Source organism: Phoxinus phoxinus (assembly GCF_949152265.1).
Source record: "Phoxinus phoxinus genome assembly, chromosome: 12".
Classification (NCBI taxonomy): domain Eukaryota; kingdom Metazoa; phylum Chordata; class Actinopteri; order Cypriniformes; family Leuciscidae; genus Phoxinus; species Phoxinus phoxinus.
In genome coordinates, this window is record NC_136887.1 from 18,873,514 (window position 1) to 18,886,655 (window position 13,142).

The 13,142-nt window shown below is 36.3% G+C and overlaps 1 protein-coding gene across 1 annotated transcript; it reads left to right on the forward strand.

The window, feature by feature from the left end:
* Positions 1-445: 445 nt before the first annotated feature.
* hprt1 (hypoxanthine phosphoribosyltransferase 1) lies at positions 446-9,678 on the forward strand. The gene is made up of 9 exons (XM_079631493.1): positions 446-848; positions 5,216-5,322; positions 5,463-5,646; positions 5,856-5,921; positions 6,658-6,675; positions 6,776-6,858; positions 7,392-7,438; positions 8,125-8,201; positions 8,483-9,678. Exons 1-9 carry the CDS (start codon positions 822-824, stop codon positions 8,528-8,530), a joined length of 657 nt encoding a protein of 218 aa, XP_079487619.1. The 5' UTR covers positions 446-821; the 3' UTR covers positions 8,531-9,678.
* Positions 9,679-13,142: the final 3,464 nt, after the last annotated feature.

A 13,142-nucleotide genomic window follows, 5' to 3' on the forward strand; every position in this document is an offset into this window, starting at 1 on the left:
AATGCACACATTTTTCTGTGATGGGTAGGTTTAGGGGATGGAATATAGTTTTTACAGTATAAAAAATCATTGTCTCTGGAAAGTCCCCATAACAAATGAAAACTGATGCAAAGTCTTTACTACATTATTAAACTCTTGAGCATTTCCACTGTTTACTGCTCAAAGAGAAAACACTGTCCATTGAACAGTCATTAATCCATGGATAGATTTTTTTTGTTTTCTTTATTTTGAGAAATCCCTGTTACTGTTATTACATTTAAGTACTTACTGATGATAATTAACATTTTTTTTATTAGAGTTTGGATTATGGTTAGTTGCATGTAATTAGGCTATACTTACTGTTTACTACTAATTATATATATAATTAATAATATACATATAAACCTGGAAATGATATATATAATTAATAATAATAATATATAATTGTATGTGTGTGTTCAAATATATATATATATATATATATACACACAACTGGAAAATAAAGCAATAAAATAAACATTAACATAGTTGTAATCATCCTACCCTGCAAAAACTCATTTCCGGATGATGGCATTTCGCCAGGTATTCATTTTGACACAGAGAAGTCATTTGTTGTGTCTGTCACTTTAAGGTGTTCTGTGCGCGTTCTCATATCTGAACGCTGATTGGTCGACAGGCTCTATTCCCCCTCTAATGTTAAAACACCCACGGTGTGCGGAAGATAGAAATTGTGTTTGTTCTTCAGTCTTTCAAATACGAAATTGAGAATAGGAAGGACAACAATTACTCCCTGCGTTTCTCATCGGATCGAGGACGTTTGCTACTACACAGTTGGGACGGACATGGCGTCTGCCAGCTCATGTATCGTGGTAAGTGTTACTGTACACAAGTGTCTTCAATCATTTATACCGTAGGGCAACACTTGATTAGTTAGTCACTGTACACAAGTAAATAATTCAGAAGTGTGTTTTGGCGATAAAACTATATTTTCTTCCTATCCCTTTTATTCATAGAAATGATCCTGATTGCATACACAAAAGTACTTAACGTTAGTGATTTACTAATATTTCCGTGAGGTCTAACGGTAGGGGCCTGTGAGGAAAGCACGCGTTACACGCATGGCACATGTGATGCAGCAATATAGGATGCAGGCTTAACGTTACCAGTTAAATGAGCAGGAATTTCGCTCGATAAAACGCTGCATGTGCTCAGTTGTATTTTTGTTTCAGGATTTATCAAATGCCTTGACAATGATTAAATCTGTTAATGTACGTTCAGGTCGAAAAGCGCGCAATTACTTTTAGTTTTTGTTTGTAATAAATATTGATAAATGTTACGCTTGCAGGGCCATACCAACTACTAAGGTCCAGACCTCCGAATTTTTTCCGATGTGTATATAAGTTAAGGTTGTGAAATAAATGCCTAATATTAACTCTGCTTTGATGCTGTGCGTATATTGCACTATGCCAAGAAAACAGACCTTCACACCTGAGAGCTGACAGCGGTCAAACACGATCATCAATGTCTAAATGTTTGACTCTACTCCAGAGAGTATGTGATTCTTGACGCGGAGTGACCGAATGAAACTGCACATCTCTCTGACAATAGATGACACTTATGGAACGGCAGAAACAAATGCAGCCGTTACGGTAACTCCGTAAACAAAGCAGCTTTCTTTTTCTGAACATTAAATATTTCAATCAGCCATTCAGTTGTTTGTATGCGCCTCAGTGTTCATCACAACACCAAATACTTAAATAATAGGCTACTCAAAGACTTTATAGACTATTTATTTTTAAACATTTGTTTACACTTAAACATTTTTACTTCTGGACTAAACCATGCCCTTTGATATTGATTTGAAATGTTCTTGGTTGATTTAAAATGTTCTAACATTAACTAATGAGACCTTGTTGTAAAGTGTTACTAATTGGTCCTGTTAATAAGACTGTTACTAATTGCCCCTGAAACCCCCTAGCAAACTCAATGTTGCAACCTCTGTAATTATAAACCCCTGTGTACGGCCCTTTGTTCTTTTGTGTGCAGTGTGCTAATAGGAATGACTCGGGGGAATTAATCATCATCCTCTTCTTCTGCCCTAAATTAAGATATTATCTTGAGGATATAATTTTAGACAGACCCATCCTGTGCTTTGTAATTTGTGATTGGGTTTTATTAAATAATTAAAAGGTTTGGTAAAGTCTTAAAGGGAAAGTTCCCAGATTTGTTTTTATCACAGTCAGTATTGACCTCGCAATATGTCGTTTCAATCCCGTACACCTTTCCATTCTTGTGCAGAACACAATGACAATTTAAGACTGTCCTGGTCTGTCATTTCCATGCAATGACGGGTGAAGGTGTCAAGCTTAAAAAAGGACACAACCTCATTACAGGTCTTCTGAAATCATATGATAGCATTTGTATGAGGAACACACCAAAGTCGATGCCATTATTTGCTGAAAAGTTGGTTAGCTGTTAACAACTGCGAATGAGTTGAACATAAGAACCAGACCAGTCTGAAAAATTTAGTTCAGGGCTACTTTTCCTAAAGTATTCTAAGCTTAAGGTCATGGAAAACATTGCCACAAAAGGTCTCTATCATAAGGCTTACAATGCTTTTAGGAAACATAACCCAGATCAGTTTTGTGAACTGGAGCAATGCTTTAGGTAAATGATCCAACAAACTGTTTGTTTATGATAAGGGTGTTGCTTTTATTGCATACTGTCATGAATGTTAAGGTGAGCTTTGGTGGATTTCAGGATTTTCAGTGAATAATGATTTCAATATCGCTCTGTTCCTCATATAATCACTGAATGACATCAGAAGGCATGTACTATAGTGCACAAGTCATGTGAACCATATTGTTTGATTGTCAGTACCCAAAAAGTTAGATAAATATAATATACTCAGGGAATTCTGTCACCTGAAGGGCTGAAATAATTTTGGCCAATTTATTTGCCCCAGGCAGGCAGCATTTCTTAATTGAGAAAATTGGCTAAATATTCTGATAGAGCTGAGGAAAGACATGTGACATGCATGTGAGTCTAAAGCAGGAATTTTACTGGTGTGAAATATAGCTCACTAGACCTGACAGCACACCGACTTACATACAGTAATGTGCGCTCCTGCAGCAGCATGAGAAACTAAACTTTGGCTTGCAGCCATTGCATACTAGGCTTTAAAATCCATGTCGTATCATAGCCATGTCTATTGATGTGGATTATTGGGGTTTAACTCTCAAGGGGCTGGCACCAACAGTGAGCAGAGACGGGGAAGCTCCCAGAGGAGCCTCTGCTGACAGTTGCACATTGTTTGTCTGAACCTCCTTCAAGGACAGTGTGATAACTTATTGGAAAAACAAACCAAGAACGGGCTAATCTACTTCTGTTTCCCTGGAATTTATCTGCTTCTACTTTGCCTCCACAGTGAGAAAGTAAAAAAATAAATAACAAATGTTTTACACGACATTATACATGCACACCATCTGCTGTTTTGAAAGATTTCCAGTCAAGGTTCTTCTCAGGTCCACCGGCAGGGCAGGTTATACTTATTCAGTAATTGGATTCTAAATACTATATTTACATTCTTCATTCAGAACAGTTGTTCTCAACAAGGGGGCCAAGTCAGCAAGTCTTAAAATAATTAAATTTTAGTTATATTAACATAGTCTTAATTAAAATGCTAAAAAAATAAAGATGTACCAAAACATTAAACAGACATATATATTTTTGAGTTTGTTTATTTTTATTACAACAGAAGTACCACCAGAGATACATAGCCTAGAAAGGAAGGCCTTTCAATATTGTCTTGGGTTAAGGGGGGCCTTGGAGTAAAAAAAGGGTCAGAATCACAGATTTAAACAATACTATGTAGTATGATTATAGTATGATTTGAAGGGGATTTCATTGTGTTTATGAATGCATTCTTTTAGGCTGTCGTCTTTTACATAAACATACGCACAAAAAGCAGTGGATAGCCGATTAGACGTATGATCTTAGCTTGTCTGTCGGTATGAAATGGGATTCTGTGCATACAAGTTCTGACATGAGTAAAATCTGCCCCCGGTTTCACAGACCAGGCTTAATCTAGTCCCAGACTAAAGTGCATGTTTGAGCTGTTTTAACTGAAGGCAACTTGCAGTGACATATCTTAATATTTAAGTTAATATTTTTGTAAACTGCGATTGAACAACACTAGAGTTAAAATTACATGTGCTTTCATATGTAGGTGAACATGAAAATCAGTGTATTTAAGAGTTTATAAAATGTATTGACTAAATTTAGTCTAAGAACGTCACTTGGGTATCTGCTTAAAGGACAAGTTCGGTATTTTACACTTAAAGCCCTGTTTACAGATCGTATCTGATGAAATAGAACGGTTAAGATTAAACTTTGGACACATGCTCCTGTCCCGAGAATTTTAGGTTTACTTAGCCCCCCCCCCCCCCCCCCCCACCCCCACAATGGTTGTCTATGTGCACTGGCAGATTCCTTCCTAAAACACATTAAACTTTCGTTTACAAAGACGTGAAACTCACCGAGTGGTCAGGGGTGTTCACTGATATGATCCCAAAAAAAATCGCTGAAAAAGATGCTTTCCAACAGGTTTTATCGTAGTGTTTGTCCACCTCCATTGACTTGTATTGAATGTGCTGTGTGAGGTACGGTATTCCTCCGCCGCTTCTTCTTCTGCTTCTTCTGTGTATTCAATGAAATGCCAGCGGTTTGCTTGCAATTGGCAAAGGTGCATTATCGCCACCAACTGGTGTCTATTATTCAAGCTCTCAACGGAAGAATCTGGGTGTGACGCGTTCGGCAAAATAGGTCCACAAAAGCTGAATAAACCTAAAATTCTCGGGACAGGAGCATGTGTCCAAATTTTAATCTTAACCGTTCTATTTAATCAGATACGGTCTGTAAACAGGGCTTTAAGTGTAAAATACCGAACTTGTCCTTTAAGCTCAAATAATATTGTGTGCTTTTTTAAAGTCACTCTGGTGAGAACATAATCTCAAACGTTACAGACATATGCCATCATGTTATCGCCAGATGTCTTGAGAGCAGGAGAGTTAGGTAATGGGATATAAGGTTGATGATCACCTTTCACCTACTAACCTATTTAAGGTTTGTCCTGCTGTCTGCTAGATAAAAATGTTATCTATCAAACAGACTGCTCACTGTTCTTTGCCCTATCAGGTATATGATATGATCAAATGATGTAATTTGTGTATTTTAGATCAGCGATGAAGAGCAAGGTTATGACCTGGACCTCTTCTGTATACCAAAACATTATGCTTCTGACCTGGAGCGAGTGTATATTCCACATGGACTCATCATGGACAGGTACAAGGCACATCAAACAAAGTTACTTCTTAGCCAAGAAGTCTTGCCTAATGAACCTGCAAATTACAAATAATATGCAACCTGAAGACTGTTGACATTGCATGTTGGTGGAGCTGACTAGTCACTCTGGACTCCTACAGGACTGAACGTCTGGCCAGAGATATCTTGAAGGACATGGGTGGCCACCATATCGTTGCGCTGTGTGTGCTCAAAGGGGGCTACAAGTTTTTTGCTGACCTACTAGATTACATCAAAGCCCTCAATCGCAACAGCGATCGTTCCATTCCGATGACAGTGGACTTCATCCGCCTCAAGAGTTACCAAGTACGGCTATTACCGATTCATCCGTCTTATTGAATGTAGATTCAACCAGGCCTGTCTGTTACTTATTCCCTTTTGTTTATTGACAACATGAATGAAATTTGACCCTTTGCAATACAAACTTGTTTCAAAGTTGAGTGTTGATGTTACTTTAGTAACTAGAACACACACATGTGACTGAACTCTGCTTTCCCCTTTTTCAAATATTACAGAACGACCAATCTACAGGTGACATCAAAGTGATTGGCGGCGATGATCTGTCCACACTCACTGGAAAGGCAAGCATCTTCCTGTGAATAAAAATAATCCTCACTATAATCGTTATGATGATAATGTCTAAAATCTTATCCTGTGACATTTCTCTATACCAGAAAAACATTTTGATCTCAGTTTGTAAAAACAAAAATTTAAGTACCGTACACCACTGTCAACGTTTTATTTGTTACGTTTCTAAATTCATTTCTGTGGTGACCGGCAGCATGCCACAGATGCTGTCCATAAAAGACATAAATACCTTTATTCAGCAAGTAATCATTAAATTGATCAAGTGACATTTATAATATTACAAAAGATGTTTCCTCAAAAATATTAAGCAGCAAAACTGTTTTCAACACTTATAATTATAAGAAATGTTTCTTGAGCACTAAATCAGCATGAATGATTTCTGAAGTATCATGTGACACTGAAGACTGGAGTAAAAATTCAGCTTTGCCATGACAGGAATAAATGACATTTTAAAACATTTATATACATTTTGTTATTTTAAATTGTAATTATATTTCACAATATTACTGTATTTTGATGAAGGAAATGCAGCCTTGGTGATCATAAGACACTGAAGAAATAAGAAACATAAATTCTTACCGACCCGGTGGTGTATGATCAATAAACTAAAAATGCATGTCTTTGACACCGAGGCAAAATACATGAGTTGCAGTCAGTGGGTTTGCAGTCTTAAACATCAAATTAAAACTCTTTCTCCTTTTCTCTTGACATTCTTTTTGACACCAACAGAACGTCTTGATTGTTGAGGTATTTGTGATTTTTATTACATTTTTTACATTTATATTTAAATAGCTCGTATTATCTAGCAAATGTTAAAAGTTTGTGTAATCTTCACTCTGTTCATCAGGACATCATTGATACTGGGAAGACGATGAAGACCCTGCTTGAACTTCTCAAGCAGTATAATCCAAAAATGGTCAAAGTGGCCAGGTACAAATGAATATAATGAATAAAAATGCAACAAGTCTCCGATTGTTTGTCTTGTAGGTGTGGATCTTATTCACAGCAGTGCCATCTTTGATTTTTAATGGGAATGAAAGCAAGGCTGTAAGGGATAGTCATACATCTCTTCAGTGGGCTGTACTATTATTTAATGTGTTTTTTGATTATTTTTCTGACGAAACACTGCAAAAAAAGAATCTTTCCAAGAAGTTTCAGTAGACAAAAACATGAGCTGTGGAAAATAAGTGATCCAGGAGCTTTTTACAGCGGATGCCATTGAAAACACGGTTAAATCTATCCTTCACAGCCTCGCTTTCGTCCGTCACGGCGCTGCTCTGAATAAGATCTATTGAATCAGTCTTTGTTAGCTGTAGGTAAATATTGCCAAGCTCTGTGTAGTAACTCCCTTGTCTATTATTGATCACGAGTCCAACAAATGCCAGATACTACTTCCTATAGAGTTTATAAGCTTTACGGTCTCGTATACTTGACATATTTCCATCCATTCGTTTTCTTTGCAGTTTGCTGGTGAAGAGGACACCAAGGAGTGTTGGCTACAGACCAGACTGTGAGTGGATTACTGAAAAAGCTTTCCAGACTTTTTTGGCATGCAATTCTAAATGGCTTTTGATATAGTTTGATATAGGATTCCCTTCGCACAAGTCATGTTTATATATGGATACATGCTGTTTATTTCTCAGGGTTGCACAAACACTCACAAGACTAAAGCTCATTGATTTCAAGTTAATTATTTTGACAACTGAAATTCCTCCTATTGATCCTTTAAAGTTTAAAGGGATAGTTCACCCAAAAATGAAAATGATGTCATTCACTCGTCATCAAGTTGTTCCAAACCTGTATTAGTTTATATCCTCTGTTGAACACAAAAGAAGATATTTTGAAGAATGTGGGCAACCAAACAGGCTCTAGGCCCTATTGATTCCCATAGTATGAAAAATAAAATACTATGGAAGTCAAATGGGCAAATCAACTGTTTGGTTGCCAACATTTTTCAAAATATCATCTTTTGTGTTCAACAGAGAAAACAAACTCATACAGGTTTGGAACAACTTGAGGGTGAGTGAATGATGACAGAATTTTTATTTTTGGGTGAAATATCCCTTTAAGGCCATTATAGTGCAATGCTGTCTGTTGACCACAAGGTTGCACACTTTCCTGCATTGAAGTACAAGGTGCCAATTCAACAAACTCTTTTATTAACCTCCAGTTTCTTTCCCCCCCTTTATCCTCTAGTTGTAGGATTTGAGGTCCCTGACAAATTTGTGGTTGGATATGCACTTGACTACAATGAGTACTTTAGGGATTTAAATGTAAGTACAGTAAAAATTCTAAAACAGATTTTTGTAGTATGTTTTACTAGAAAATAAAATTTTAGTCTTTCTACATTCAAATTGCATGCTTAATTCAATGTGTTACTTGTCGTTTCTTTGTAATTAAATCCTCAGCAATTTCAAATTTTTAGTCAGTTTAGCATAATTTAGAATATCTTTATAATTTTAAATTGCAAATAGTTGCCCATTTTATAACACGCATCTATTTAAATTGTGCTGCAATTCCTGCTAACTACTACTTCTCTCATTTTGACTTGCAGCACATCTGTGTCATCAGTGAAACAGGAAAGGAGAAGTACAAAGCATGAGAAGCCCTGAACTTCCCCCTTCTAGCTTTGTATCATTTGGTTATTTTTTTTAAATATGGTTTTCATTTTATATCCATTTTGTATTTTTTCAGTAGCACAGCTCACCGCAGGTTAGCAGGTCCTGCACTCAGGGTCTCTGGTGAGGTGTGTGCTGTCAATGCACCTTACATTTACTTTAGCTTATATCTCCACAGGCAGCCCCACACACATTATCAACCACAAACATTTGCAGTTCAGTCTCTGAGAATAGAGGTCCTATAGACTGCTCTTAGTTACGATGGGGTTTTTAAACAACCATTTGTGTAAGGATTCACTTTAATTTATTATAATGACTTGTACAAGTTATTATAGGTAGGTGTTTGTTTAAAGACTAGATAGTTTAAACAGAATATTGATTTGCTATTCAATAATGAACATGCATTTGATTTGCTCAGATGGCAAAAGGAGAACATTAATGTTTCCCAAAGACTATTTGCAGTGTAAAACTGTAATTTAAAAAATCATTGAGTATTGAGACTGCATAAAATGAATGCTTTTAAATGTGAATGTACTTTAGAATGAGGGCAATCTGATTTTTCGATCACATTTTAAATTTATTGACATTTTAAAGCCAAATATCACCTCATTTTTATTTGTAATTGTTTAATTTTGCCTGTCAAGATATTTATTTGTCTACTTGCTGTAGTCTTGCTTCCTAATTATAATAATGGGATTAAAATGAAATGTGGAAAAATCTTATGGTGCCTTAGATGGTAAATTTGTATGACCAGTTATGCTACCATATAAATACAGTATAAAAATGAAATGAAACTGGTGAAAAGTTAAAGTGACCTCACCATTGTTTAACCATCTGTCAATCTTAAACTTTTTGATTAAAATATTCAAAAAGTTGAGTGTTCTCCTAACTTTCCTTATCTCGCCAACATTGTCGAACAGGTCACATTATAATGTAGAACACTGTTGTTTTAGGAATAATGATTAGCATAATTGTTCTGCATTTAATAAATGTCATGAAATAATATTAAAATGGTGTTCCACCGTGTTATAGTTAATACCAGCGCAGGCCTATTCCCTATTTTCTATCTTGTTCTGGTTAAAACTCCATTTTAACATTTAAATTTATGCTTTTATCCAAAGCAGCTTTCCACAGAGGAACATAAGCAATTCCTCACAAGAGCCAACAGTATTCATAGTATACAATGCAAGATTTATTAGAAAACTAGATTAAGAAACAAAAGCCGATATTACAGCAGATCACAAAATCGAGACTACATAAATCTTGCTCTTAAAATATTTTCTGAAATAAGTGAATAACCAGGTACACATAAAGAAATGTATTTATTTTATTTAACAGCATTGTTCTACAGGACAGACATGTAGTGTTTTTCCATCACATAAATGCATGGGTGTGTTGAGCTCTCGGGCAAGGATCTGCTGTGGCTCTTTGGAGTCTGTAAGTGTTGACAGGTCTTACTAAAGCAGAACAGTAATACTGGATAACACCACAATCACCTCCAGTATTTACGTGCTGCTATAGTACATTCTGCTGGTCTCTTGCGCTGGGTGGAGGGTGGAACACAGAAACAGTCCTCTAGCAGCTCTTGATGATCACCAAAAAAAAAAACATGACGTACCGCTAGTGTTGTGACAGTCAGAGCATTTGACATGTTCATTCTCTTCCTCAGTGTGGCTTCAACTTGCTATTCCGGTAATTAACCAGTGATGACCATGTTATTTCTAAAAGCAACTTCCAATTCTTGTATTTCATGAAACACTAATATTAAGATATATTTTTAGAATTAAATGTTCTCCTATCACTTATCATAATGTATATGTCAGTATAATTATGGAATATTATATTATAACTATGGAAATATTGGTGTTATCGACGGTTCCAAATGTCATTAAGAGGAAGCTCCCCCTGGTGGGTCTGAGAGGAACAACAGGGTGGTAAAATAGGCCTTAAGTTTATATCCAATGTTCTTTGAAAATAAATTAAAAATAGTATTTTTGCGTTAGGTAGTTACAAAAAACAGATCTATACACCACGATAAATTTGCAAATGCAACCTGCAAATGCATACCAGATAATAAAGTATTTTAGAGTTTCTGTCAGTTGCGTATTAATATGGACAAATCTGTATTTAAATGATATGAAATAATAATTTTTAGAGCTGCTGTTTGTATACATAGTTGTTGATTAGCAACGAATAAAGTACAAAAATAAGAGCCCTCGCCAGGCAGACATGACCAGACATATCCTCAATACTGCATGTCACGGTCTGGTGTGCAGAGGGCCTTAATTGTACATAAAAAAAAAATAACTTACAACATAAGGGATTTATAGAAAACTTTGAAGTCAATTGTTGCCTACATTTAGAGAGAGAAAAAAAACAAGCTGAATACATGCTTAAACTGGATCATCAGCATATTTAAGGCAAGTAAAAATAATAATATAACATGTACACATTATTATCAAATTTGTATTTAATATTTTGTAGCTACAGGCCATGCTGGGGTAGTAAGAAAAGCTCCAGACACGCACATTCAGCTGGATGCCACATACAGGGTGTAGTTCACTACTGCCTACTCAGCATTTTTACAATTGTATAAAACAACAGAAATAGCCTCATGTTGAAGTGAGCGGAGTCAAACAATTAAAAAGTACAAAATATATAGGCTATCGTTTAGTTGCCAGCCACCTTCGAAAACTGTATATCAACACCGTGGGGTGTTTCCTCATCTTCCGATTACAGGTTCCCTAAATAGGCAACTTACTAATAATAAAAGAGTATGATGGTTAAAAAGCTATATTGAGAAATTCGAGTTAAAAACAAACGACCGATAAAAAGGTGAACTTTTCCTTGACACGCGTCAAAATGAAACAACTTTCAGATTATGACTAGACAAAGTGACATTAAAGTGGGCAGCTTTTCTCCGCGCGCGCACAACTACAGCACCGTTTTCAAACAAAGGCTCAAAAGTAGTGAAGGCGACTCAACGCCAACAGGCGCGTTAAACACCCCCGTTTCTTTAGGAAGGTCAGACGCCTCAGAAATTAATGAACAGCACACAACTTGACAGCGTGAGAACGAGGAGGGAAAAATCCTGAAAAATAATTCCCCCAAAAATCCAAACTTACCCCGGGTCCAATCGAAAATGGCGCCGAAATGTAAAAAAAACGCACCAAATTTCATTGTACGGTCTCCTGCAAAGCTTTGTGGGAGCGTGAGCTGTACAACATCCCCCGTAGAGTAACGGAGGAGGAGTGCAACTGCAGTGTCGTGGCACGTTTACTACTTAGGCAGCACACACTATATCCCCTCAGGATGTTGTCATGCCTTTTGGAGCAGCCAACATGTTCTCTCAACAAACAAAGTTTCTGGTTTTAATGGAGTATATTCTAATAAAACCCATATAATCTTATAATTCAACCTCGTAATTGTTTCTATAAACGTTTGGCACAGGCTTAATCAACCATTATTGTCTCATTCCTGCTTATTTGTTCTGTAAAGCTCTTGATTATTCTAAACCTTTAAACAAATAACTCTTCCTAATAGTTTTATTATTTTAATAGAGATGATTTATTTCTACAAAAGTCAGCTGAAGTTACCATCACCTGACCTGCGTAATGACCTTGCAGTCGCCTGGCTGAAAATCTTGTGTCTCTCATTAAAAGAAGAGAAAAGAAACATTGTATGCTGCCAGACAGAGGCCTTGCAGTGTGCTGTAAAGAAACATGTGACTCTGGTGTTGCTCATTCCTGGTGAGTTCTTTGTAAAGCTATGTTATATGCAAAATTGGGTTTATGGTGGAGAGTGTGTCGTCACACACACAGTGAAGTGTAATGTGTAGGACATGTTTTGACAGAAGTCTAAGTCATGTAGAAAAGAATTAAGTAAAACCTTGGCAGAACTTAATGTCCTTTGTCTTTATCTTTAGCTTAAATTAAGGGACATTATTTTTTAAGGATTTTTTTATTGATAACTCCGTGTTATTTCATATGCTATATTTAAGATTAAGGCCTGGTTTCACAGACAGGGCTTAGATTAAGCCACGATTAGGCCTTAGTTAAATTAATTTATAAACGTGCATTAGAAAAAAACATTAGGTGTGCACCTTGAGACAAAACAATGGCACTGACATAGGCCTATATTAAGATATGTTAGTGCAAATTGCTTTAAGACAAAACAGCTCAAACGTGCATTTTAGTCTGGGACTAGTTTAAGCCTTGTCTGTGAAACTAGGGGTAAAAGTTGGTTCTCTTGTTTATTCTCTGTATTTTTATGACATTCAAGAAAGTGTAAGTAACTCTTTTTCTCAGAAGCATCACATATCTGAGAAATCCAATATTAACCTCTATAAATGAGATTGGTAATTACTAGCCTAATATTTTGGTAGGGGTACACAAACAATACAAGGCCAACCGTGATGCACTGGTGAAAATCATACTGAGGCAAGTATGGTTGAGGGGTCAAGTCACTGGCTGCAATTTATTATTTTAAAAAGCCAAAGGCAATTTTGAAGCATTCTAGAAAACAGAATTTGGCTGACCACCTGAAAGTAGTATACAAATTGTATACACTGCAGTTAATGGCATATAATTGTACTGT

Bases quoted from the DNA above. Each gene is read 5' to 3' on its own strand.
- hprt1 (XM_079631493.1), top strand. From the start codon at position 822: ATGGCGTCTGCCAGCTCATGTATCGTG. The intron at 7,439-8,124 runs GTGAGTGGATTA...TTTATCCTCTAG, and splicing joins TGTTGGCTACAGACCAGACT to TTGTAGGATTTGAGGTCCCT. The intron at 8,202-8,482 runs GTAAGTACAGTA...TTTGACTTGCAG, and splicing joins AGTACTTTAGGGATTTAAAT to CACATCTGTGTCATCAGTGA.